At 31.4% G+C, this 27,630-nt stretch overlaps 1 protein-coding gene across 1 annotated transcript; it reads right to left on the reverse strand.

Moving 5' to 3' along the window:
• Window positions 1-909: 909 nt before the first annotated feature.
• MS3_00010362 (uncharacterized protein) lies at window positions 910-27,265 on the reverse strand (the record flags this gene model as incomplete). The annotated part of the gene is made up of 11 exons (XM_051218724.1): window positions 910-1,129; window positions 4,419-4,817; window positions 6,141-6,333; window positions 11,289-11,478; window positions 12,593-12,848; window positions 14,208-14,445; window positions 16,702-16,827; window positions 17,488-17,734; window positions 22,842-23,035; window positions 26,648-26,995; window positions 27,241-27,265. The coding sequence occupies 11 exons, from the start codon at window positions 27,263-27,265 to the stop codon at window positions 910-912; spliced, it is 2,436 nt and encodes an 811-aa protein (XP_051071150.1).
• Between the last annotated feature and the right edge of the window lie 365 nt (window positions 27,266-27,630).

Below are 27,630 nucleotides of genomic sequence, written 5' to 3' on the forward strand. Positions count from 1 at the left end.
TGTTTTTTTGAAGGAACTTATAAGAGTATCTAATTGTAAGACTGAAAAATATAATACTACATATACTACATTTTACACAATGACACACATAGTGAGATATTAGCTAGTTATTCTCAGCACATCAGTTTTAAAATTAACTGTCAATCAACTTGTTGTTACTAATCCAGAATTTCAAACGTATGAAGCGGTCTATTTATGATGACTATAAACCCATTCGAATGAGTGTTGATTTACATCAACATTGAATACATTGGTCGCTGCAAATATTTGGGATCATTTCTAGTTTCAATCCTACCTGTTTAACGCTCATTTTGCTGCTAAAGCTGTCTATATGCTATCTGAAAGTGTAAGTTTGGTAGGTGACCGATATTTTCTAAAAACTATGAACCGTTACAAATAGAAAAATTTATCTAAAAATCTGTAATCAAAAAGTTCAGTTGTTTAAATTAAGTGATTTATGAAGTTTCATTCATTTTTAGTTTGGTACATATTCGTGATGAATGTCATTTTCAAACGTGACTTCATTCTCTTTTTATACTGTTTATCCACTGAATGTAAAATTGATACAGAATTTGTTGTCTTGCAAGATGAAATATTCAAAGATGACCAATTGTGAGTTCTATAGAAAGAAGAAATCTAATGGACCAAGCGAATACATAAAGATGGAGGTTACATACTATAACTGCTTTGTTTAAAGGGTTAGCTTAAAAGAATAGTTACAATAACCATAGGTTATTATTAGTAATTACAAACTTCACTTTACGAGTTATTATGTCCAGTGCATCAATTCTGAATAACTGGTTAGCATCATTGAATATATTACTGAAAATAAGTCTTGAAAATGTAAATAAAAATGGAATAACACGAAAAAATAGTTTTTCTTCTAAATAACTTTAATCAATTCTTAATTCATGTGCATTGAGTAATATCTTGCCCGTCAGCAACATGACCAAATGAAGTAGGATGTCCATTAATTTCTAACTTCTTTATACAACCATTGAAATTTTTGGATTTGATAAAAACATTCTCTTTATGTGAAGATGAATATCCATTACTCATCAGTTCCAGGTATCGTCTTTGTGCATGTAGAGTTTCAGGGATTCCTCCTAAAAGAAAAGCAGCATTACTTCTTTAAATAACACTATAAATTTTATATAAGTAGAGTCTACTAGAAACGCTTAATTAATAATATAAAAATAAACTGGTAGTATTAAGAACTTAAATCAGACCTATTTCTCATTGTTTTGATCGCTTTAGAAAGATCGAGTGGTAAATAGACTAAACAAATGCAAAATACTCAACTTTTTCCTGTAAGGAATGATTAACAGTAAATGAGTAGTCGGGAACATTTTGGATACTGATTATTTATTGCACATGTTTCTATGTTTCAATATTTCCATCATAAGGTGTTACGTAATAGTATATATTATTCTTTAAAAATTATCTAATTATTGCCTACTTCTATAGCAAATACAGGTCTTTCAGTTTAGTTTTTGGTTGAGATCATGAATTAATTGATGTTAGACCACGGTTGGAAACCTGGAAGCACTGGACGGCCGTTTCATCCTAGTATGGGACTCTTCACCAGTGCGCATCCACGATCCCGCACCCCGCGGGATCCGAACCTAGGACCTACTGGCTTCGCGCCTGAGCACTTAACCATTAGACCACTGAGCCGGCATCCAATGGTGTTAGTGTCTAACATCAACCAATCTTTCAGTTTAATTGACAAATGTACGGTATTTTACCTGACACTCCATAAATAATAATCTGTTTGGTCATTCAGGTATCTTGTTTATTAAGCTGTTGTACGAAATACGAATGTTGACAATTGCGACATGTAATGTGTATTATGATCTGGTTAGTTATTAACTATCCAATGTAAATACTTCTGGTGTAATATCATTTGCAGATGTAAATTTTAAGAATTATGATTACGATTGAATATACATATGTTTACCAAAGGACATTTTAACCGATGCTTAATCTACAACAAATTCACCAGTTATTAACAAAACATACTCAGACGTTGTATGTTTGTTTTTTGAAGTCTACACATGTGTGTTGTAGAATTAGCAATCTTCACACTTCACAACTCGTCTGAATTCCTCATATGTTTGAGATTCCGTGAACCAACTTTTGTACTCATAAATCAATTTTTTTCAAAATCTAGGTGAAACATTTAGTACTTTATGAATAATTATCTGACTCTTCTGTCATTCCAATTGGTTTACGTAGGAAATGACCATAACGTTATATTCACAATTGTTGTCCAGAAAATTAAATATTCTTTGGTAAACGGTAGCATGGAGTTCACTTACAGAGAAGCTTTAAAACTTTAGGTCGTTCTATTTTAAAAGAAGTGATAACTCCTTACTATGTTTTTATTCTGTTTTTTAATCACAATATTTATTTCCATTAGTAATAGTGATAATATAAACAGAATTAGGTGAGCTACATTATTTGCTTTTAAAAATGATGACCTGATTTAAACAGGAATGGGAACTATAATATTATGAATAGAACATGACTTTATCGATTTACCAAAGAACAATTGAACCGGTTGCACTTCGTTTTCTTTAAAATAGATTTGAGCAACTTGTGATTGGTTGATAAATAGTGTAATGGCCTTTGAACTTCTAGATAGCAAGCATTAAAAAATCAACAGGTCAAAAATTCAATAAGTCAACATTTGATATTCAGAGCATGGAAACAGGGAAACAACGTGTAACTTAAATATTCCTATCATAATGGCGATTTATGGAGAATGTATTCGTTTTAATGACTGAATTCATGTTTCGACTTACGCTAGACCACCATTGTAAACCTGCAATCACTGAGCGGCCGTATTAGGACGAAACGGCAGTCCAATGATTCCAGGTTTTCACTGGTGGTCCAACTTAGATCGAATCATGAATTTAACTTAAATATTCCGTGATAATAATATCACGGTGGATATGGTTCATCTAAATCCGCAAAATATATCAATTATGTAGTTGAGTTTATCTAAATTCCCATACCTAATTTGTTAGGTTTGGAAACATCGTTGTTAAACAGGGCTTGAAACAGAATTTCCGAAGAGAAAGTTTGCCACTACACATTATCAGACCATGGTAAGATGAATGTGATTATGTATAAAGATGAAGAAAGTCTGTGCAATAACAATGACGGTCTCTTAAACTACGTAGTTATTTTGACTATACAGTACATGGAATAAGAAGTAAGACTTAAGATGCAATCAACACCATATCATGAAAATCTATTTTCTGTTTTCTGCTGCACCAAAACGGTAAATATACAGAGAGGATTGTCTAATAGTTCCTTTAATTGATGTTCAATTTCTATTTATTACTAATCCCAATCTCTTGAAGATAATACCTTTTATTTTTCTGTAAAGAATTGATTTATATCATGAAGGAATGAAACTATTTATAACAATCAATTTGACCAAGACAAGTATTAAGGAATTCAAAAACTAATTTTACTCGGTCTTTTATGTAAGACTGTTATATGGAAATCTATTGTAGAATGCAGTCTGCCATGAATAATGTAAAGTCGACAACTTCCGTTTCTTTACACAACCTCAACTACTGGATAAGAAAATCGATTATCTAATTTATATGTACAAATACAATGAAATGAAAGTAGAGGAAGGAGAACACAATATACTGAATGGTAAAGATGAATCACACGGCGTGACAATATATGACGGGCTGAACAAAATAAATTTAACTGAGTATGAAAAGAGAAATCAAAAATGTGTACATATATAATCTTGTGCTAAAGTACAAAAGCTATTAGTATATTGAACCAACTAAATAGTTTGATTACCTTTAATATACAGTGCAAAAACTATTATGCGACAAATTTCATGGCGACCCAGTATGTTTTGATGACTTAATGGAATAGTAAGAATAAACGATAGATGCTGATGTGAGGTATCTAAGTTGACTTATTGGGAGGTCTGACCAGTGATTTTGATATCTTTAGACAAACGTCTGCTAAATATCAATTGAACGTGTTTGGCTCAAAAAATGACTGCTAAATTCCAGATAATTTGTCGTTTTATCACTCAGGAGCTTGAAAACTCTAATACGTATATTTAAAGCGATTTCTTTCTTTATCTTAACTGTTCATGATAATTTATAAGATAAATCTGTCGAAGTTTGCTTTAAAATTTCAAGTTAATATTTAAAGCATTTACAGCTTTTGAAATTCCTCATTCTAGTCACTTCTCGGACTAAATATGAATGACTGCCAAAAATTACTAATAATGACTCTCGAAATAAGTATCCATTTGAATACGTTGTATGAATAAGGACAAAGTTTACTGTGGATTTACATGTAATTCATGTAACATATTTTTAAGTCATGTCGACACAAATCAAGAAACGATATATTTATCAACGGTGACTAACTTTGTAAGTATGAGTTTGTGCCAATCGTGTCTCAACTCTAACTTCTCTGAAATGTCATACATTTGTATCAACATACGTTGACTAAATTGGTTACGGCCAATTTTCCATAATTCATCATTGTTCGAGGATTGATTAGTCACGTTAGATAAGGTGACTATATATTTTTCAGTGTCTACATATTCTAGACCTAATTTTAGTCTTCTGCTGGAAAGAAGCTGAATTAATATATTTTGTATTTTGTGTACACCTTGAAATACACCATAGACCAAATATTGTTTGAACAGCTTAAATGATGCATTACTTGTTGACGGATAATTTTTCATAGAAGTAATGCCATTTCCCAAACTTTTGTTGGATAGCCGAAATTCAAGCGATATATGATAGTGACGACTATTGGGTCTAAAAAGTAAATCATAAAAGATTAACAGTGAATGCTAAATGTTCTCTCAGTAAGTTAGTATCATAACATATAAATCCTAGCAGCTATGGCCCAATACAACAGTAAGGAAGTTAACAAAATTTATCCAAACAATATTGTTGAATTAGAAAATAGCATAAATAACAAAGGAGTTATGAACAATACATAGAAATAATTTCATGAACACATTATGAGTTAATATAATCTAAACTCTAACTAAGCAAACAATACTCATACATCATGAGGGACAGTATTCGAACTTTCATAAAACCGATTAACGAGTGGCTATTGACAAAAGTTAGTAGTTTATTGACGCAAACAATAAATAAGTTTAATTCAGGTAGTAGAAAAATGAAAGTTAAACGGATTTTAATAAGTACTTTCTGAAGTACATGGGAAAATTTAATTCATTTAGTATGGCAAGCTATTACTCTTGAATTGTTTTGTTTTATTATACATCGTAGAGCTCCTAGAATATTTGGGTAATGTTACAATTATTATGACTAAGTTATCGCTTGAAAGTAATAACGCAAATAGATACAAATAAAAGCTAATCAGCGTTTCTATGAACTAAAATCATCAAGCTATCAAACTTAAATATTAAAGATAAGCATCTATGTTACATATTGTCATTGAAATTAAGTACTGTTTTCAAATGGCTTTACAACGAGCATGATGACGACCAACGTGAGACTGAACATCTGCTCATTGTGATATAATGAATATATATATATTTATTATTATTGGTAAACATGAGAGTTAGCCTTAGAAATACAAACGAAGTTTGTTTCAAGTCATTATTTGCTCTTAAGAAGGACGTTTCAGTAGAAACAACGTACATTCGTTATAACCAATGAATTATGAATATACATTTAATCGAATTTTGACTTTATCCAGTCATCTAATATTGATTTTCTTAGTTTTTAGGATTGAATATCAATTAAACTGTCGATCAGCATCATATAATAAGGGTTGGGTCATTTCTGACAGAATTAAATTTTTATAAAATTTACAGGGTTACTGATAAGGAAGAAATAAAAGCTTCTCGTCGTTTTCCTTCCTTTGACAAATCAAAGGTTTATTGTGTTCATTCTCTTTGTTCTACAAACAGTCTCTATATTCTCATTAACTAAATCTATAAAGGTTTAACTTTTTGAGGGAAATTCGATAATTAACGCTTCCAACAAAAATCATTTTTAAACGGAGATGAACTTCTCAGTACTTCTCTAGAAGAAGTAAAATAATAGTCCCCAAAACATTATAAAGTTGAATTTCACTTGATCATACTATAATCCCGGACTAACATCACTTGTAATGTCACTGAATTACGATGAAAACCGAATAGACGGTTTGTCACCTGGAGTTGTAAATGCAAATTTTTTGAACATGAATCTGTAATCCAAATGTATTGTGCTTGCTTAGATAGCTGAATAGTTCGTGTAAAATCGCGTAAAATACCCAATAATTCAGCTGAAATCAGTTCAGAATGTGAAGTGACTTCAAATTTTTAAAAAAATGTTGAGAGCCTACTATCTTTATAACTGCGCTTGTCATATGATCAAACAGACGAATATTCATGTTTCTTATTTATTAAAATCGTTCGAGACTTAACTTTCAAGTGACTTGACTAAATATCTGCTATTCATAAAACACACTAGGTGTATTTTGCTTATACCAGGAATTAGAATTAGAAATAAAACATTGTATTTTAAACCTTTTAAGTCATTCTGTCATGATCGCTGACAAAGAAGATCGTACAACTTCTGGAGCAGTTTAAAAACATAATCCATCGCTTGTACTTTGTCGTAACGGACTTGACTACATATTTCATCACATCACTCGTCTCATATCAATGATTATAATTTCATGAACACAATGTGGTTCAACTGATCAAAATTTCGGGTTTGTAGACTAGTATTGTTGCAGTCATCATAAAAAGGAAAGCAGAAGCCAGTTATTTAAAAAAATATGATAAACGTTAAATAAAATCTTAACCAACCTATAATTTAATGAGTTCGTTGTGAATTTCACGAAACTGTTTTCTCCAAATGCAGCTAATTGCTTCCCTTGCCAATTAATTTCTTAATGAATATTATCAGTGGGTGTTTAGAGAAAAAAAAACATAAACTGAAAATGATAAAATTTCAGTTATTTTGACTACTAATTAGCTCGATAATAATTTCAGTTATCTCATTCTTTTTTCTCAATGATGTATACTATCTGATTGTACGTATTAACAGTTTACCATTAAATATATGCTGCAGATATGTTATGCAATACTAGTTTCCTCAGTAATTAGATCAGCTTTCCCTCCGATCGCCAGATAGATACATGGTATTTCTTAATTTAAGGGTATCAATACTCAGAATTCACTACTTAAATCAGGAGTACATGTATATGTTGCAAAAATTTGATTTTGATTCCACATTGATGGAGTTTTATTAACTCTCTTTAGAATAGTTAACCTTATTAGTATATCAATCTACTTGACTAATAAGGGTTTAGTTATTGTGCAACCTTTAAAAAACAATTTTTATAAATCCACAAGTTATGTAATTTGTTTACGAGAAACGTTGGTTATTCAGACTTTCGTGAGTATTTTCAGGACACACTATGGAAAAGTTAAACGTAATTTACATCAAAAGTGGATTTTTAATTCACTTGGTATTGTTTTACTTGAATCTTCTCATTGATGTTTAGGACTGAGATTGATCAGTCTCTTATTGATATATGTGCATCCTGTGCGTGTTGCCTCGATATTGCCTTAATTTACGAGTATTATAGGCAAAAATGGATAGTGGCTAGCAGTGGAACCCAGGACGCGCGTTTCGTCCCATTTGGGACACGTCAGCTGGATGTACCTGCATCTCAGAGTTGATGTTCACTCTGGGACTCGAACCCAGTACCGTTCACTTCAAATGCCATCGTGTTATCCACTTAGCTACTGAGTCTTGTTAGCCACTTGCTTGTGCAATGGGGTGAATTTAAATTCACGCGGTATTATTTTGCTTGAATCTTCCCATTGATGTTTAGGACTTCAATTGATCGGTGAACATCAACCTTAAGATATAGGTACATTCAGCTGACGAGTCCCAAATGAGACGAAACGCGCTTTGTCCTGGATTCCACCGCTAGCCACTATCCACTTTTGTTTATAAAGTAGATTTTTTATTCGAATAGATGTAGCTTGATATGTCATCAATCTTTTATTTCCTGGACATTAATTTGTAGTCACTTTAAAGTTTACTGAGTCTAAATAACCTTCACGGAAATGTACATAACTTTGTTTAACTTCCAAAATTGTATGTGTCACAGTTCAACTTAGAGAAAAACAAACTTATTGAAACTCATACAAATCCTGCTATTAGCAAACTACATTGATGCAGATGAACAAACATCAAACAAACGAATCAGGGGTAGACATTTCCCTTCAATTTATTGATAATTTTGACATCTTTACTATCTATAGAGTTTGTATTTTTCAATGAGTAATAAACAAAACAAAATTATCAGAATGATGTTCCGGAAATCGTCAAGTTTTATCGAAATCCTTTAAAACTTAGAAGCACTAGGCGAGCGTTTCATTATAGTATGGGACTTCTCGAAAGTAATCCCTAACCGGGAGTTGAGCCCAAGACCTTCAATCTTGTACATTAACAAAAATCCCAACTTATTAATGTTAACACAATCAAAATTCTTGCATTGTAAAGTGAATGAATTGGTAAGAATAATAAATATGTGTAGACCCTTAAATTTGATAGATGTATGAGTTTTGAAAAAACATATGTTCATGACATCAAATTCTGATGTTCTTTTACCCAATTATAAGATACTCTAGTTGTGACAGACGCAAATATTTTTAATATGACGGTTTTAAAATGAGAGTTAAGAATAAAAATGTCTTCCATAAGTACATAGCGAATCTAAGTTCTCATATTTGTAATGACTATAAATTTTCACGAAAATACAAACCCACATATTACAAGAATGAACATATGGAGTTAGCTGTCAGGCTAAGTGTAAAACTAAGTCTTCAGTTTCTAAGAGACGATTGGTTGTAGCGTAATCTGAATACGATATCATATGAAAGACCATTAAAAATCAGGAAGTATGCAAGAATGGTTTTTTTTGGTTGTTTGACTCGTTAGAAATTAAAATGCCTTAAACATTACAAAGAAATATATACATCCTCATGGTATGCATTAGATACTTAAAACTTGATGTGCACGTGAAATAATCAAACAGATTTCAATAACTGATTCTAATCAGTGACATGCTGGACACTTGGAATTGAATGAGGCCGGAAAATATGAACCGCTAAACGCCTATTTTGAATCACAAATATGGGAGATATGCATGTTTAAAGGCAAAGTGTAGACTAAAGCAGCAAATACGCACTGTATTTTGTCACTAGCTATAGAAGATAATTGAAATCAAAGCGTTTTATTTTAAATAATCATGAACACTCCATTTTATGAAAGGTGTCCATTAATAACTAATAAAGGAAGGAAATTACTATAAAAGCCGCATGGTGTAGGATACGTTTCAGACTAATTTTATGCTTTATATCTGTTTGAAATCGAAACTCAGATAATCTCTTTTTCTTTTCTCGTCAATAATTTCATTTTAGAAGTAAGAGGTTATGTAAAGTAAAACTTCTGCCTATTGATAATATCACTAAGATTATCTAAAAAATACCACCAGTGCTCTGCTATTACAGTCTAAATATATTCTTATATTATTATCATGTCGTTTAAAAACTGTTTAAGAAATCTTATACTTCCCTATTCAACTCCATCAGTTTTGTAACACATATGGTTTGCATAGCTCAAATTTTAATGTGAATGATGTCGCATCTAAAAATCAGATGCCTTCTAAATAACGGAATGGATAGTCAGTGTATATTTAGAAGATTCAAAGTTATAAATTGCGGTCTCTGATAATTTGCAAATACTGAAATCTGAATGATGCAGATTGTCAATCTTAATCTTGAGTCTCAAATAAAGTAGCGTTCAACTTTATTAAACAGTTAGAGGGAGAACAGTTTTACAAACTTGTATACACAACTAACATCGTTATTATTAGTAAACAAGTGCATTAATTTCAACTATCGGTGAGAAGTGATGACTGAAACACATAAATTGGAATAATTAACTGATGTGTTTAGGTAAGTCAATGAACATGGAAATCAGGAGCTTCATACTGCTGTAGAACATGACAATCGACAGATTTGTTTATTACAAATGGTTTACATAATACATATACACAGCTTTCGATCATCCGTTTGCATCTCACAGTGTGTTCTGCAGTCCATACTATCTTCTGGTCTAGTCATCGAGTGTTTTTTCTAGAACAAGCTTCCGATGTACTGGAACTCTTCACTCTGTCTAACGACTGCAACGACTTCGAGGCCACGTTCCGCACTATACTACTTACAACAAATCTTGTGAGTGGCGTCTACTGCACTATTCTTAATTACATATACACTGCTTCCACAAGCAGTCAATAAACTCCAACCGTGGATGAATAACCTCTTAATAAATGTGATAAATAACCTAAATAAATGGTAGCATCAAACATCAGTCAGACTTTGCATTTGCATCTCTTGTAAACCAGAACTGTTTTATCCCCAAACAGTACTCCGAATATCTATTACATCTAAATTATTTTTTCCTTCGCATGATAAAATTGATTAGTCTTAAACCTATATTTGTTATTTAAAAATAAATAAAGTAGTTTACTGGTTTTCACAAACTGCGCAAGCACAATGCCTAGCCCCTGCCTACTTTTTAAGCACTAACTATCTATTTTGTTACTGGCATCTTTCCATAAAATGAAGATGAACTTGAAGTTTTGATTGTGCATCTAAGGAACTTACATTGGTTTTCTAGAATTAGTTACTCGCAAGATTTTTAATAAAAGCTTTGACAGTTATAAGACCATTTCTTTTAGTTTTGTGATACATCCTATCTAGTTTTCCTCAGATTTTTAAACGTACTTTAACGATGACTGCTCGAGGCCATCATTCGAAAAAGCTGAATACGAATGTATGTTTATAATAACTATTAAAGTTTTTTATATTTTAGTAGTATGAATTTCTTAAATTCAGTGATCAAATATTATATAGAACCTACATACACCTAATTTAAGTTCAACTTGCTGCAAATGGATCTTTAAAAGCATCATAGAAGAATCCTTGTGTTGAGTTTTCATGTGAGAAATTTAAGATAATTTGATGAATCATTAGCATACAGCAAAATCAGAAAAATATACTCCGTTCGTTATTAAGAAAATTTATTTATATCCCATATCATTATTAAGACACAAAAGGTTTTAGTGTTTTGTTTAGTTCATAGTAAATCTAAAAATTAGGCTTGGAATAGCACAACCGTTGAATACAATTTCTTATTTAAGACAATAATATATATAATTGCAATGATAAATTTACTTACTTTCTTTACAATTCTTCCCCTGAAATCCAAGAGGACATAAACATGTAAAACCTTTTAAGTCCTGTAAACATTTCCCGTTGTTTAAACATACAGGGTTTGGAAATCCACATTCTTGTCCAGGACAATTTAAAATATTCACGCCACCTATCGCATCCCTAATAGGATCAATAAGTACTCCGTTTGTTTCAATCTAATAGAATATTGTTTAAAAAAGATAAGAGACTCAAACGTTTTGAATACAAGAAGCTAAAGTTTGCTACTAACGAAAAAAAGCGGCACTTAAGGTGTATGGAATTTTCAGTTTTCTCTTTGTGAGAACACAAAATTGTATAAAAACAAGCAGTTTATCCAATGTATAAATGAAACGAAAATATTGAATTATGACTTTAAATTATGGATCCATTAATATTTATCTTTTGTCACTGAGATCTTCAGTGGGAATGAGATATATGGATGGTTTCGTTTCCACCTTATTTTTGAACTGACTGAAACTCAAAACCAGGATTACGATAGACCACATAACATGTAACTACGCGTGTTTCAAAATTGAAAAATTCATGCACCCAATACTGTATTTACTAAATAATATCGCCTCTAGAATACGTAAAATCACAGTCTTCAACCAATGAAATGAAACGGTTGATTATATCGTACATGTTGTTGTAAAATATTGATCATTTTCCACCATAACAATTCAGCTTTAGTTCACAATTTAAATCCTATTCATAGATGTAATGAAGACTAATACTGACAAACATCACTTAGTCAAAAATCTTTATTACCCCATTCATTACAACAATTTGTTCGGGAGTTGAGCTTTGGAATGAGATGCACACAATACAAACTTGAAACAAATAGAAACGCTATGCAGAAAACATTTCTATGAAAATCCTTTTTCCAACATCTTAAATGTCACTTTTGTATCATAAAAATTATTTGTAGTTTAGGGAGAACCAAACGCAATTCATGAAAACAGAAGCCTTACTTCGAAGATTTGCTAACAATTGACGTATCTATTTATAACTTTGAAAAAGATAAGAGATTTTAAGTGTCCAGAAACACACATTTTAGAATAAATTAAGACCTTGAAAAAATTTCAACTTAGTCATAATTTAAGATTTAAGACTTATTGTTGACAGAAAGATTCATCTTGAGAAATCTAAAGTTCATCTGATCATTTAAAATTATAAGTAAATGCATGGTTCTACTATTTGTAGAGAAAATAAAAGAGAGAATCTAGTGATCTAAAAATACGAGATAACTGCAAAGTATTGTTCTACAGGTAATACAGCCAAGTGACATACTTTACTGATGCATCCTTGAAATCCAATACTCAAATTTGTTGCATATCCAATAAATGGTTTTATATGGGTTGATATAAAATTAGCATTTGGATGTCCACCAAGATACAAAGAGTAAGTTAACGTTAGCTGAACTTGTAAACCGAATGAGTAATTTGTCATAATATGCTCATCTGAGTCGACTTGGAGATAACCATCACGACCAATTCTCCAAAAATGGACTATGTGCCATTCATTTAATTTTATTTCTTTCTCATTCCTAAGTATAAAAACGGAAATTATTTTATTAAAATTCAAGAATGCCTTTATTGAAAAAATATTCAAGGTATCTGTCTATCGTAGTTGTAGAATCATAGTAATAGAAAACAAACCACTTGGGGATAAAAAGATTATAGGGAAGGTAGAAAGAAAGCAGATGGCCACTATAAAAGTAAGGAAGGAAAAAAGTAACAAGAGATTGAGACCACGTTAGAAGAAGGGGTTGTGCAAGTTTCTTTGTACAAATAATCCTAGTCTCTCCAGATGTACGGCAAGTTCTTCGGTAATGCTAAAAAGATGGAAACTAGCTGACTTTGTCAGCCTTCTGCTTGCCTTGGAGATGACTTTGAACACAGAACCCGTTATGGTCGAATGATTATTGTTCACAAGGTGTTTGACCGTAGGGCTTGTTATTCAGTCGTTTTCAGCTATTTTCAGCCAAGTCGAGTAACGTTTTTAAATTCTTTCGGATAGAATACGCATATAACAACCTATATACCTGGCTCCACACGAATAGGTAAGTTAATAAACGTACATGGAATCGGTCGAATGAAATAACCTATTCATTTTAGCGCTCAAATATCCATAAAATATGACTGATTCGCAAATCAAATTTGGTTGCAAGCAGGTTAGTCAGTTCTTCTTACTGTTTCCAAGAACTTATGCTATATGTTATATATTATTATTAGTCTAGCATTTTAAAAGCTAAGAATCCTCTCATATATATTTGGATAAGAAAATCTAGCCATAATAATCCGTTGGGGAGGTTATGTATTTAGAACTTCATACTGCTAACAGAAACATTATCACCCATGTTGGCTTGTCATGTTACTCTGATCTTTAGCGTTTACGAACTAATAGTAGGTATCTTCTAATCTAGGCTTAAAGGCTGATGAAATGAACTTCTAAATTTTAACCACAACACCGAGTAATCTTACGCCTCCTGCTTTAGCCCACCGCGACGTCCACAAACTTTGCAAGAAGTGACCCATCTGCAGAATAGAAATTACAGTCATATCTTGGTCCCCAATTTTAATATAGATATCTCGAATAAACAATACTCCATGGTCTTTAAGTTAGAGCCTGGTTAAGGCATTTGCCGTTCTACTTATAACCATTAAAAACAACACCAAAACTTGGTGCTTTTTAATAGCAGTGTGCAGCCTTCTATTTCTTTGACATCAACTAATTTTGAATAACATTCGTATTGTAAGGTGTGGTCGTGATCTTTGTTAGCACTCAAGAACTGAGTACCAGACTGAATATTATCCGATTACTGTGTTCAATTATTTTCTCATCTGCTATTAAACTTCCGGATCGGAGTCGACTATATACTCTCAAAAAATAGAGATAAGCTTACTTTAAAAACGCTGAACCGGAACCTAAGTCAAACGCCACTACAACATATCCGTGAACTAACATAATAGCCAAGAAGTCCCCACGCCTATCATGACTATAACCTTCATATAAAATCAGCCCGTTTGGTTGTGATGGTCTAAATTGAAGTTCCAAGGTGGTGAATGATGATGATGTTCCACTCAATCCGAAATACTCGGTGTACGAATATCCATTGTAGAACGGCATTATTAGCTCAACTCCTGTGAGGAGATAACAAAAAAATATATAGATAAATACAAGTTGATAAGCTAATCATTAAAGTACTAATGAATACCAAAAATAAATTTTAGAGAAGCAAATCATTGATTTCTACGGGAATAAAAATATCTTTGCTAGAAATTGGTTTAAACCGAGAACAAATGATTACCAAAATGATGCAACACTATATTAAAGCTTCGGATTCTCATACAGTAATCACTACTTTTGTAATCGGCTTGAAATGAAGAAAAATTCTGTATGTGGTCCTGTCATACATAGAATAAGTTATTTTTGTACGGTAGCCGGGTTGTGAGAGAGTGAGAAAAGTAACTAAATCAATTGTTCTAAATAAAATATATCATTAAAAATTGGACTTGTATAGCAGCGGAGAGTTTACACAACTTTTTAATGGTTTTCAAATAATTCGAAATAAATTCGAGTTGATATATCTATGGGGAACCTAGAATAAACGAAGCTTGAGCATTCAGTCGAAAGAACTACACTCTATTGTATGTTATGATACATTTCTTGTCTGCGTTTTATGTACAAACTCAAACTGTTTAACAAAGCATTCAATTATATTGAATCTACAATGGAACATGAAGTAGGAGGTAAACACCATTTCTTACATGTGGGGATCAAACGAATTTCAGATGGAAAACTACAGAGACACTCTACCACGAAAATACATAGAGTGAAGTTTATTTAAACTACATCAAATTTTGTTCATTGAGTTATAAAAATGGGGATTGTATGAACCCGTTATGACCGCACTCGTAAACTCTGCTGAAAGGAAGGCCCGGAAGAATAACTTGCCTTTATTACAACTTGCTTACGTGAAATGCATATTCAGCGATATTCATCAGGAAGTATGTCAAAACCAACGTACGTGTTGAGTACGATATGGTGGGAAAGAAAATCTGCTTCTTATAATTGCGCTTCAAATGACATAAAGTCACTGGAATAATTAGTCAGGGGATAAATGTCTCAGTGAAGGTTGTTTATTCATCAGCAAGAATGACGAAGTTATGCTAAATGAACTGCTCACTCAAACAAATAAAAGTTGACAAGTTCTCTTTTCTCAGTACCACCGATTTATATGTACGTCCCAAAGCACATACATTGGAAGAACAGAGAGAAGAATATATGTCCGCACTTTTGAGCACATACCAAAAACTTTTACACTAAGAGGCTCAACAGCTCTAAATAATGCAATAGCCCTCCATTTAATTGACACTAAGGTTGTCATCAACGTTCCCTAATTCTTCAAGATTATCAGAAAACAAAAATGTGAAACGTCTCGCCAGTTTGTTGAAACAGTAGCAATTGAAGAACTTAACTTATGTGTTCATAACGAGATATTAACCAATTTATCACTACATTGGTAAATTTACAGTTTTGACTCATTTCAACTGGAATTATTACTTTTTTGTTATTATCATTATTAATATTATTTTATTAGTGTTTATTTAGTTAGGTGGTCTTCGTTAAACTAAATCTCATCTAAGTACACCAAACTCACCACTTCCTTCAGCGGTTTTCTTGTTCACTCATTTATTTAAACTCTTCAAATCTTGTTTGATTATTACTTAAAACATCCTAACAATTTCTAATTCTAGACAAAATTACCAACTAATGACTAAATGTCTTTTATATCTACTTTCATGTGATTTCAATCCTATTTAAACTCTTCACAACTTTTATGATTATCAAGCTATTTACTATACGTGTTTCCTCACTTCATTTAATTACTGACTCATCTCCATTTTCAGATGATCTCACATGTACATGCACATATATATGATTGTACAGCTTGATAACAAATTCGTTGAAAAGAGATCACTTCACCAAACTTCGTGTTTTTATTGTTCAAGTGGAAATTGTCTATTTATGTTTAAGCCGACACACAAATCCGCATGCATACTGAGAGAAAACCTATCTAAATAGAAATCGGCTGAACCATTATAATCAAAGACACTAACAGCATTCTTCCCGCAAATCCTGGAATCGTAGTTTACGTCTTTTCTATCAGAAATTTAAAAAAAACGAATAAAATTGGCTACATTTGCTTTCATTGATTCTGACGAATAAAACAAATAATAGATGAAAAATATTTTTTTTCAGTCATTTACCTACATATCTTAATAGGAATTTTAACCTCATTAAAATACAGGCGATTATTTTCTGAAATGTGTGTCTGAAGATAAAAGATTTTTGAAGTTTTTACTGTTACTGTCAGAAGTATGTATTTAACTTACTTTGTTCACATTGTCGACCCGAAGTTCCCAAAGGGCATTGACAAATAACACTGGAACCAGATGTTTGCAAACACGAGGCATTATTTTTGCATTTTTTCTTTTCACATAAACCAAAACCACAATTAGCTGAAACCAGATAAGAAAACTGTAAATATTCTCATTCACTAGTGGAATCAGTGAACTATTTCAGGACATTATAAGTATAGATACTTCGAGAGACGTGTAGTATTCATTTTATCAATCATTCTGTATACGTAGTAGATGTAAAATCTGTAAACGTTTTGATTAAATTAGACGTATCATACTACTGTCTTCGTGACTACTTGTAACTTTGTGGTTATATTTAACATTTTAGATAGGTAGAAACATAAAAAGTGATCAATAATAATATGACTGACAGATATACGACTACATAAAGATATCAATTTGTTCTGATGATTTCAAGCTTGCGAAGTCAAGTGAAGAATCCATGTTCAAAACAAATATACCTCATCTATCCTAGTCATAACCTGTGTTTCATCGTAGTCAGTTAACCACTACCTCTACATCATACGAAAAGCTAAATTAGGTCATCTTTCCGATCATTTTTAGTGTGATTTAGTCAATATCACTTCAATAACAACACGAATATTTTTTACAAAACCGTTGTAAGAAAGTATAATGGCCATATTTCATTATGCAAAAATGAAATCTATCAAAATTCATGAGTGATAAAGAAGTTGTAGATGTTTACAAGAAATCAATACACTGATTAATAAAACAAAAAATGAATGCAGCTTAACTTACTAATCCCATACCCATCCACAGCATCTCCTAAGAAAGCCTTACGTCTAGGATCTATAGGAACTTCATTAATCCGTATATTTTGTATGCAGCCACTATAACTTTGCTCAAAAATATAACCAAGAAAATGAATTGGACCTCCTGTTTTAGTTAATTTAGGATGTCCACCAAACGAGACATAACTGAACTCCATATCATTGACATTTTTCAGATATTTTTCATAATGTATAACATCCGACCATGGAATGACCTATAATTTTCATATATTAAATAATTCATGACAGGGAGTAGGAATAATCAAAATGATTCATTCCTTTATTATTATTTTACTGACATTTATAGGCTCCTTACAACTATAAGGCGATATTTATTACAACCATAAAAATGATCTTATATTGTCAAGTAAAGTTTTAAAAATTAATGGGTATAAAATTTCAATGAATTAAAAGAAGAAGAATATTGTCATGAAAATGGATGGTCATTAAAGTGCCACTTAAGAAATTTTCCGTTTCAATTGTTTAATTATATCAAATAAAATCAACATACATAGTCGACTTCTCAAAAGTCTTTCACTTGAATCAACAAACATATAACTTCACATATACTCCAGTAATACAAATTCAAACTGAAATATACGTGCAAAAAGTTTCAAAATACAAGTATGAAGTATTTGCATGCTTTTAAACTATTCTTCTGGTTATCCAGGTTGTATTAAATTATAGTGAAGCCAGTACAGGTTAATCAGTTTATCTTATTCTATACATTATACTCTAAATTATTAGCCTACAAAACATCATGTTAATTTATAAACGCTCTTTACTCATTCAGATGCAAGGTCCCCTAAAAAGAAAACAATAATACTGTTTAATATATATGAGAGTGAATCAAATAAAGACTTATGAATGATTTTAGGACTTAAAAGAATTATATCCAAAGCTAACTGACTGACTGACAGATGTCCTACTTATATTAACTTAGACAAGAAGATTATCTAATTCCTAAACAAATTATTGATCTATAAAATCAACTAATTAAAGGAGAAATGTAGCGATGACAATGACAGACAAGCTGTAAGATTTCTTAATTACTTTAATTACAAAACTTTATTCATTTCAATTCATTAGTCAGTTTAGATATTCACTTCCAACAGTTGAAAAATCAGATGTTAAAAAAGTGATTTTTTTTTAAAGTTCATTTTGCCTATTTAAGTACTGTATATTTGTACTGAAAATCTTAGTTTAACTTCTATGAAAATGTAAACTCGTAATTTACACAAACTGAATTACCTAACGCTTACACCAATAATGAAATTATATTTGTAAACATATGACCGGTTGAATTTAAAATTAATCCAACATTTCTGTCTTCAGTCTGCTTCAAGCTTCTTTAGGAGAAATAATCAAACATTAAAATTACCGAATACCATTCAAAAATTAACTGTATGCTAGATGTTATAAATCGAACATGTCAGAGCATGAATAAAATGAGAATAAATAAACAAACAAATATATGCAATTTTGTGTTATTCCACTAAATAATCTGATTGTTCAGAACAATTGACTGATTAGAGCAAATCGATGGGGAAGTATATTGTTGTTGTCCACGAAACAAGAGAAGAATTAAGTGAAGTAAAATGTAAAATGAAATACAGCTTTTTTCATAGCAATTACTCTTTGCCATGGGATCTACCTAATGCTTAGTATGATGCAGCTTAGTGTTTGATTTTACTAAGAAACATTTTGGCATCCAGAATTTATATAATAATTCAAGAATTATTCATAGATATGAATTTCATTCAAGCACTTTCATTATGAATTTTCTGTGAATTTAAAGAGTTTAAACTGTAAGAATTTGTTATGTGATGCCCAAAAAGTAGGCTAAACATTCGGTCATAATTGGTTGATAGCTGAATAAACTCAAAGCTAATTTTCTCCAGTCTCCTATGACAGCTTGCCATTTTTATTCTGTGTTCGCATTCGATATATAAATGTTATTTTATTAAGGAAAAAACTGTCTCGTCTTCGAATTCTAATCAATTTGGATTTCACGTCGATAATACGGCCTCGTGAGTAGTCGTCGCTCAGCTACAATTCACACAATTGAATTTATCTCTCTATTACTATTCTATCCGTTGGTTTTACAAATCGTAAATTTCGTTTTATCAATCATCATAAACCACTTCCATAATAGATTACGATCGATAGCATTCGATCTGCACTAATAAGGACTAGACAAGCATGACATTGATCACCACCCAGTGATCAATTAATTGTGATTACATCTCAGTCCTACAGGAGGTCAGTCGCGGCTCGGATAGCTCAGTCGTAACGTCTCTGACTGTGAAACTGGGTGACACGAGATCGAATCCACCAGGGAGCACCAGTCCCCTCAAGATTACAGGTACACCTTGCTGACGAGTGCCAAGTAGCACGAAACCCGGGTCCAGGGTTTCCCGTCGGCTACCTCCAACCACCATCTAAATAGATTACTTGTAAAATGTTTTGGAGCTCATGTGATGGGATTTTCCAGGTTTTCCTGTTATTAACCTAACTGTAAACACATAATTTATTTCCAAATATGCACAGGATGTCAGTCAGAATAACATACGTTTTTGACTGGTATGATTATTTTAAATTGGTGTGTCAATAAGTTTTTCCATCATCTTTCTGAACAATCGTTCAACCTTTCAAAGTATGACTGCAAGTAAATTGATATTTCATGCAATACTTAATCACTTAAACATAAAACCCTTTCTATATCATAGAACGAAGTACAAAACTTGAGTGAGCATATCCACTTTCTATGCTGTATAGTCTTGTTATATTATTACATTTGTTTGACAAAATTACCAATTTATGATTATGATAAAACCCATTTATTCGGTATCCCTATGTAAAGGGACTCTTATCTGAATTTGTGTATTCTTTTGCGAACTAATGAAAATTTGTATTTGAATTATACATGAACTAATAACATTTGTATACGCATTTGCCTACTGAAATATATTAAAGTACCATCATTTTTCAGTAAAAAATTAAATTTAAAGCTTCAAATGTAGTTAGAAAATATAGAAGGACAGTATTAAAGGGAAACTTATTTTCATATAAACAGCATCTTCTTTAATTCCATCAACACTCAGGAAACCTTTTCCATCAGCTGTCTCCCCAAAGGAGATATAATACCACTGCTCACTGTTAAGGAATGTAAAATGCTTAACTTCCTGGATTTCCTCTTTACGATAGGGTTCATAATTTGTTTTCGAAATTCGCAGAGATCTAAATAGAAAAAATGGAATACATCAATAAAAAGACGTTGTGTCTTTAAAAGAGTGTGAAGGTATCATTTTCATTGGAAACGTTTAGCAGATATTTACTAATGTGATGAATCGGAATTTAATGCATGTCTATTAAGGGACCACCTAATTAAGTCAATGAAGTGAACTCTCTAATGTTATTTTAATCTACGTGAAATACAGATTGTCGTACCAGATACACCGTTTGTAGAACTTAAGATGACACTTTATATGAAAATATTCAGCCTCTTGGAGTTTTATTTTACAAAACCTATAAAGACTTAACCAATCATTATAAAATGGGATGAAGGCTGTTTAAAATATTTTTAATACGAAACAATATAGAAACATATCAGCAGTAAGTTCACCAACTTAATTTCAAGAAATATGTACCATTTAGAGAAACCTTTGTAATGTTACTGATCAAAACGTTAATAATTAGGTTTCCTAATCGTTTAGATTAAAATGAACTAAACGTAAACAAGATACATTACTTCACATGCCGTTTCCTTTTTTTCGCAAACCTACTGACTTAAGATTTGTATCTGTCCATCAGTTGTTATCGCAACTATGTGCAAACCTATAGGTATGTAAGATAAGACATGACGCTCATCATAACATACATTTCTCTTTTAGTCATCAAAATCACATGCTGTGTATTCCAGTGGTAATTCCTCTGTCATGTCTCCTGAAACTCCAACACCTGCTTTCTTTTTTACTAAAAGACAGTTTGTCAGAATGTTTGCATGTTATAATCTATTTATCAATGATAATCTCGTGATTATATTCAAACACAGATAAAATAATCACTCAATATTTAATCGTAAGTTCATCTATTAAAAAATTCTGCAGAACGCTTGCAAATCTCATCAAATGCGAATACTATAAAACTGTAGCACTATCATTTGCATTCTTAAATAATAAAACCAGCATCGATAACAAACTCCACTCCTTCAACTAAGCAAATATTTTGACCTATTTGCGTGCGACGAGAAAGTAAAATTAAAACTGAGTTAAATGTTAATTAATCGGAATTCTGCTAACTCAAAAGTATGATGTTACATTCTAAATATACCTAACAAGGTCATATCAATGATGCAATTTTGAAACGGAAACAGTCGATTCATTGTTTCTAGAATGGACCCTCTCAATCAAAACACATCTATATTTCAAAACGTCTACTAAAAAAAGAATAAAAATGACTAAAAAGAAAAGTCGGATGGTAGAATTAATCAGTAAACTTGTTGAGGGGAATCTAATCACCAAGTTGACTAATAATGTTTTAAACATTATGAATCTCGTTTGTCCCTTAAGTTACATGAATGGATTGTCCCATTACAATGCATGCTGTTAATTTGATCAATTAATCACAAAGTCGCTTGTTGGCCAATGTAACCAGTTTGCTGACAACTGACCCCGTAAGAATAAGTATAATCTTTTAAAAAATGAAGTCGAACCATTATTTCCTATAGGTTTATCTGGTCATTTGGTGTAACTTCTCTTCTTGATGAGACAAGCATCACGTGAAGTAAAATGATTTTTGTTAATGTAAACTAAAGGTGTTTTAATATGAAATTGAACATTTTGGAATGCTTTTATCATATCTGACAGAATCCTTTCTACAAGTGTATGAAGAATGAATTATTCATTTTTGTTTATTATTTTCATACCCATCTATTTGAGAATTTTCCCAATAAAAGTAGATTAATATATTTTACATAACATAACATAGATGTAAGTAACTCTGTCTTCTGACTTCCGTTTACTATCAGTCATCCGTTTTGCTCATTACGTTAATTTGATGACTATTTTAAGGTATTTTCTTGAATAACCGTTATTATGAAAATACAGCATATTTAATATTAACAAACTAATTGACTATGAAACATAAATCGTTTATCATAGTGGCTAAAGTTAAGCTTTAAGGTCCCTAAAATGCTGTGTAATAAAGATAATATTATGTAATAATAACAATAATAATACACATATCTAACCTGTATACTACGTATCCATTTTCAATACTGAGTGAAAACTTAAAATCTCCCTTATTTGACTCGTGGGATACTAATAAATAATTTCCATCAGTAAGGCTTGGTCGTATTTCAAAGTCCACTTTATAGGTATTAGTACTATTCATTGACACTTGATTACTTCTTTCGATAAAACTATGATTGATACCACTGTATAACGCAGACGATTTAAAATAAAATTTTAGATAACCACCTTGCTCGATATACGGAAACTGGTATCCTTCATCCACTGTGAAGAATTATAAAATCCCAAAAATAAAAGTAATGTGAAAAGAGCTATTATGATCAGCTTTAATCAGTAACATACTTTGAGAGACATATAAAGAATAACTCTGCAATAATTCAGTATAAAAGTATAATTATTTTGAATTTTTGGATCACTCAGTAAAATCTGAAAATTTCTCACTGTGACTTCAAGACATATCTTAAATACATTCCTTCATATGACGTGAATTATATGTGATAGTTGTAACTAAATAATCCTGCATAAATTTGAATAGGTGTATAATTTCACTTGTTTATTTCCATCACACAGTCTATACTATGCTAGCAACTTTAAATATAACTAAAAACGTAATTCATTTTGTATTGGTTGTTTGAATCTTCTCATTGAAGTCTAGAACTGAAATCGATCAGTTTCTTATTGGTATATGTGTATCGTGTGCTCGTTGCCTCATTATTGCCATAAGTCACAAACATTAAAGGCAGAGATCGACGTTGGCTAGCACTGGAGTTTAGGACGCTCGTTTGGTCTTACTTAGGACTCATCAGTCGAATGTACCGGCATCCCACGGTTAATTTTCACTACGGGATTCGAATACCACTGAGTTACCTGCTTAGCTCTTCAATCCAGACCAACTTTGGAGTGCAGATGCATCCACCTGACGAGTTCCAAGTAGGACGAAACGCGCGTTATGGATTCCGGTACTAACCACCATCTATAACCAAAAACGGTTTGGACGAAATTCAAAGTATCCATTGTATAGTCATTTGACAAACGGACACGAAATAAAAGTTCTGAATTAAAATTTGATTGATAACTGGCATTCAAACTTTAACACCCATTCAGCGAAAACGTTCTTCAACTAGAAGATTTTACTGACTTAAATGAAATAATAGGTTAACTAATAAAATGCCTTGAAATGGTTATAAAGTTCAACACCTAACTTAAAGTAACGGATAGTAGTCAGTTTAAAAAATGGAACACAATAACTTAATTGAGGGGTAGAAAACACTGTTTCGTATACAAATTATCAGTCTTAACGAGCAATGAAGCTGATATTTGGATGAGCATACATGATATGCACTAGAAACGGTATAACACTCAGTTGCATTATTGTGATAAAACGCTCCTAAATATTTTGGATCTCAATTGCTAGTCACTAGTTTTAATACTAGCAGTGAAGTTTACAGTAAGCAAACGGAAATCATATTTTTTTTAAATTCTATCTAATAAATGAAAAGCCAATGAAACTTGATTATAAAATAACCACTTATTAAAACAAAACTATCATTAATTATGTCGATTAGTCTGAAATAATAGAAAAATGGAGAAACTATACTGTATACCTCTTTCCTTCGCTTTTATGAATGATTTCCGGAGATAATGTAAGATGACAAATTACCAGTGCATAAAATAACTTTCAGATGCTTATAATTTAAAAATGATTTATAAGGTGGATAGTTGAGCGCAAATTTAGAATTAAAAACTTATCAGAGCTTGACAATTTTTGAAAAATAGTAATGCTAGAAGTAAATAAAGACACCCAAGCATTTTATGCTGAAGTATGAAAAACGGCTTTTGATACACTTAATAGAAATGAAACTTTAGGATATAATGTGCACATTTTTAACGAACCTGAATGATAGCTGAAAAGAATTAGAATTAAAGCTCTAAACCGTAGTTAAGTAGATTCCAAAGAAAACCAGAATAAAGTAAATCAACTGTTAAATATTCTCAATTTTCAATAGTTTTAAGTAATATTGTAATGAACGAGACCGCAGATGGGAACAACCAATGTATTTTGATACGAAATTACAGAATATCTTGGTAAAATATGCGAGACATACATTGAATACTTCATTTACAATTTTTCATAATTTTTTCTTCACATTCTGTATGATTCTTCCTATTCGCACTCCGTTTCTATCTGCGTTTCCCTTCTCTTCAACTTGATCTTCTCAAACTTCTGCTGCCAGGGTTTCCACTTCCGTTTGGCGTCATATACTACTTAGGTCGACAGATATAAGTAGCATACACCACAATGTTACTATTTTTGGAGAGCATTCTTCATTAGTTACGGAACCTAGAGAAGCAATCTCATAATTTCAAGTATTTCATTCTTAATCAAGAGTGCTAAACATACCGATATATAGGGAAACGTTTCGCTTATCTAAAAACGCTTCACAGTCAACATAATCGGTTACTCGATAATCAACGAAGTACAAAAACAGAGAAAGTTTCTCAGAATAATTATCTCATTAGTAGTTGATTTTTAAACTTTTAGGGAATTAATCAGTCGGCATCCATTTCTCTAAGTATATTTTGTAAAATTCAAGCAAAATATGTCAATTAAAACGGGTGTTCCAGAATTCTAACGAACAGTGGTTTTATCATTAAAGTTTCGGTCACCAGCACTTTAAATGTAATCTATAACAATATACCACAGTTTTACAGCATGGAATACATCATACATATTTATTATAAGTCTAAGGATTAGAAAAATTGAAAAGTATTCCTTGATAATATATTGAAAAAACTCTTACTCTTTAGCTTTTAAAAGGATAAATTATAGTATGAAGTAAACAAAGTTATAATCATAATAACTGTTCACAGTAATTTACATAACTTGCTTTTCATTGAACATAATCAACGCTAATGAATAATACAAGGGTTATCATCTACATATTGCTACAACTACACCAAGCCGTAACTTACTATTGAAAACTTTGAATCGCACAACGCAGACGTACTACAAAGACGAAAGGTGAGGATTTATCCATATTTCGAAAATTATATCTGAATACACTAATTTTTATGTGATTTATTTACAGTCAGATGTGTATTTGATAGATTAGTATTTAACGTCAACTAATCTGTAAGCTACTATGTGAACAGACATTTACGATATTCATTAAAATGAATGATTCCTTTACAAAATGTTACCACATTTCATAGGTGATTGTTGTTATTATCATTATTGCCATTAATAATTACTTCATTCTCTATTATATTTTTTGTGCAATATAGAATTCTCAGCACAAAGTACCTCAGCAAATTTCTTTTACAAAAGAAAAAAAGAAGGAAAGAGAAGGAAATTGGCCGAAATCAACTTTATAAGTCACTTAAATTGCAAACTCCTTGTTTATAAAATCACGCATAAACTCCATCCTTGAATTAGTCTTATAAAACCCCACTCACAAAACGTGTTACAAAACCCACTTTACAAATAAACAAAAAAATTGTATTCTATGAGTGTTATTTATTATTAGGTGTAAGAATATTTGTTTATATAGAATATATTGATATCCACCCGACAATATTTGACAGGAGACTGAAAACAAAAGTGAGTGATAGGATTATTTAGTTTGACCATGAAACAATAAAGAGAATGATAACCATAATTAATAAAAGTATCCGTTTTTTTTACTTTTTCTTTTGATTTATACAAAGTAAATGTTATTTGTGAACTTATTGATTACAGCTGCTTTCAAACCTACTCAGTCAATGTTAATGCCCAAATGTTGTCTAATATAACAAAGAGGTACTCATATAATTTTTTCTACTAGAAAATGTCTTTATGGTTACTAATTTGTGTTTGTTGAGTGAATTGTCATTTACCTTTATCACAGAAATCACCTGAATATCCAAGTGGACATAAGCATTTTGAAGAAGGCGAATGTAAGTTAGTATAGCATTGTCCCTGGTTATAGCACAAAAACGATCCACATATTGTTGCACCAGGTATGAGTATGGAATGCTGAGAAGTACCATGTTCTGTTACTGTTTCATTGTTCTTCTGCAGGAAATGTTGGTTGTTCTTACCATTTATTATGATGTTTTTTTCATCAATCTTATCAGATGAAGAATTGTAGGTGGGATCTTCAACTTCAACTTCCATAATCATAGACCAATCGTTATCTTCTTGATTTTCTTTAGCTAGCAAATCTTGAACGGGATTCAAAAGACCTAAGGTGGAAAATAAAAGTAATTTATTAGACACAAACACCAAGGAGTTGTCTTGAAAAAGTACATTAATCATGAACTGTAACTGAAGGATGATTTTAATGGTGAACACAATGATATTCACTTAACTACTATTACACTAGAATCACCAGAGAACTTTTAATATTTCACTCGACAAACATGAATTTAACGTCAAAAATGATCTTAATTGTTAAATGTACGAAACATTATATAGTAAGTTGTCTTACCTATTTCTTCTGTTAAAGAATACATCGTCAATCAAAATGGTAGCTATTGTAGCAATTTTACGACATATAAAAATGCTTCCGACGGTTAAGTAATTCTGTTCATCTGAACAATTTATCTTAGAAAATTGTCGGTATGGATTTACTCTATGAATTTTTCTCTACAGATTTATCTACACACGTATATCAAGACTCCTTACAACCAAAAGATTAAGTGTAATCATGGAATACTTCTGCATTAATCGAGCAATCGAAATTCTTAAAATACAATTATGTTTATTGTTTTTGATTGATTCACATCAATTGTTCTCAGGATACCAATAGACAAGTAAACTAGGAATAAATGAAGTTTACCATAAAATTAAAGATCTGTGATCTTATGACAACACTGAA

This window comes from Schistosoma haematobium, chromosome ZW (assembly GCF_000699445.3).
Source record: "Schistosoma haematobium chromosome ZW, whole genome shotgun sequence".
Classification (NCBI taxonomy): Eukaryota; Metazoa; Platyhelminthes; class Trematoda; order Strigeidida; family Schistosomatidae; genus Schistosoma; species Schistosoma haematobium.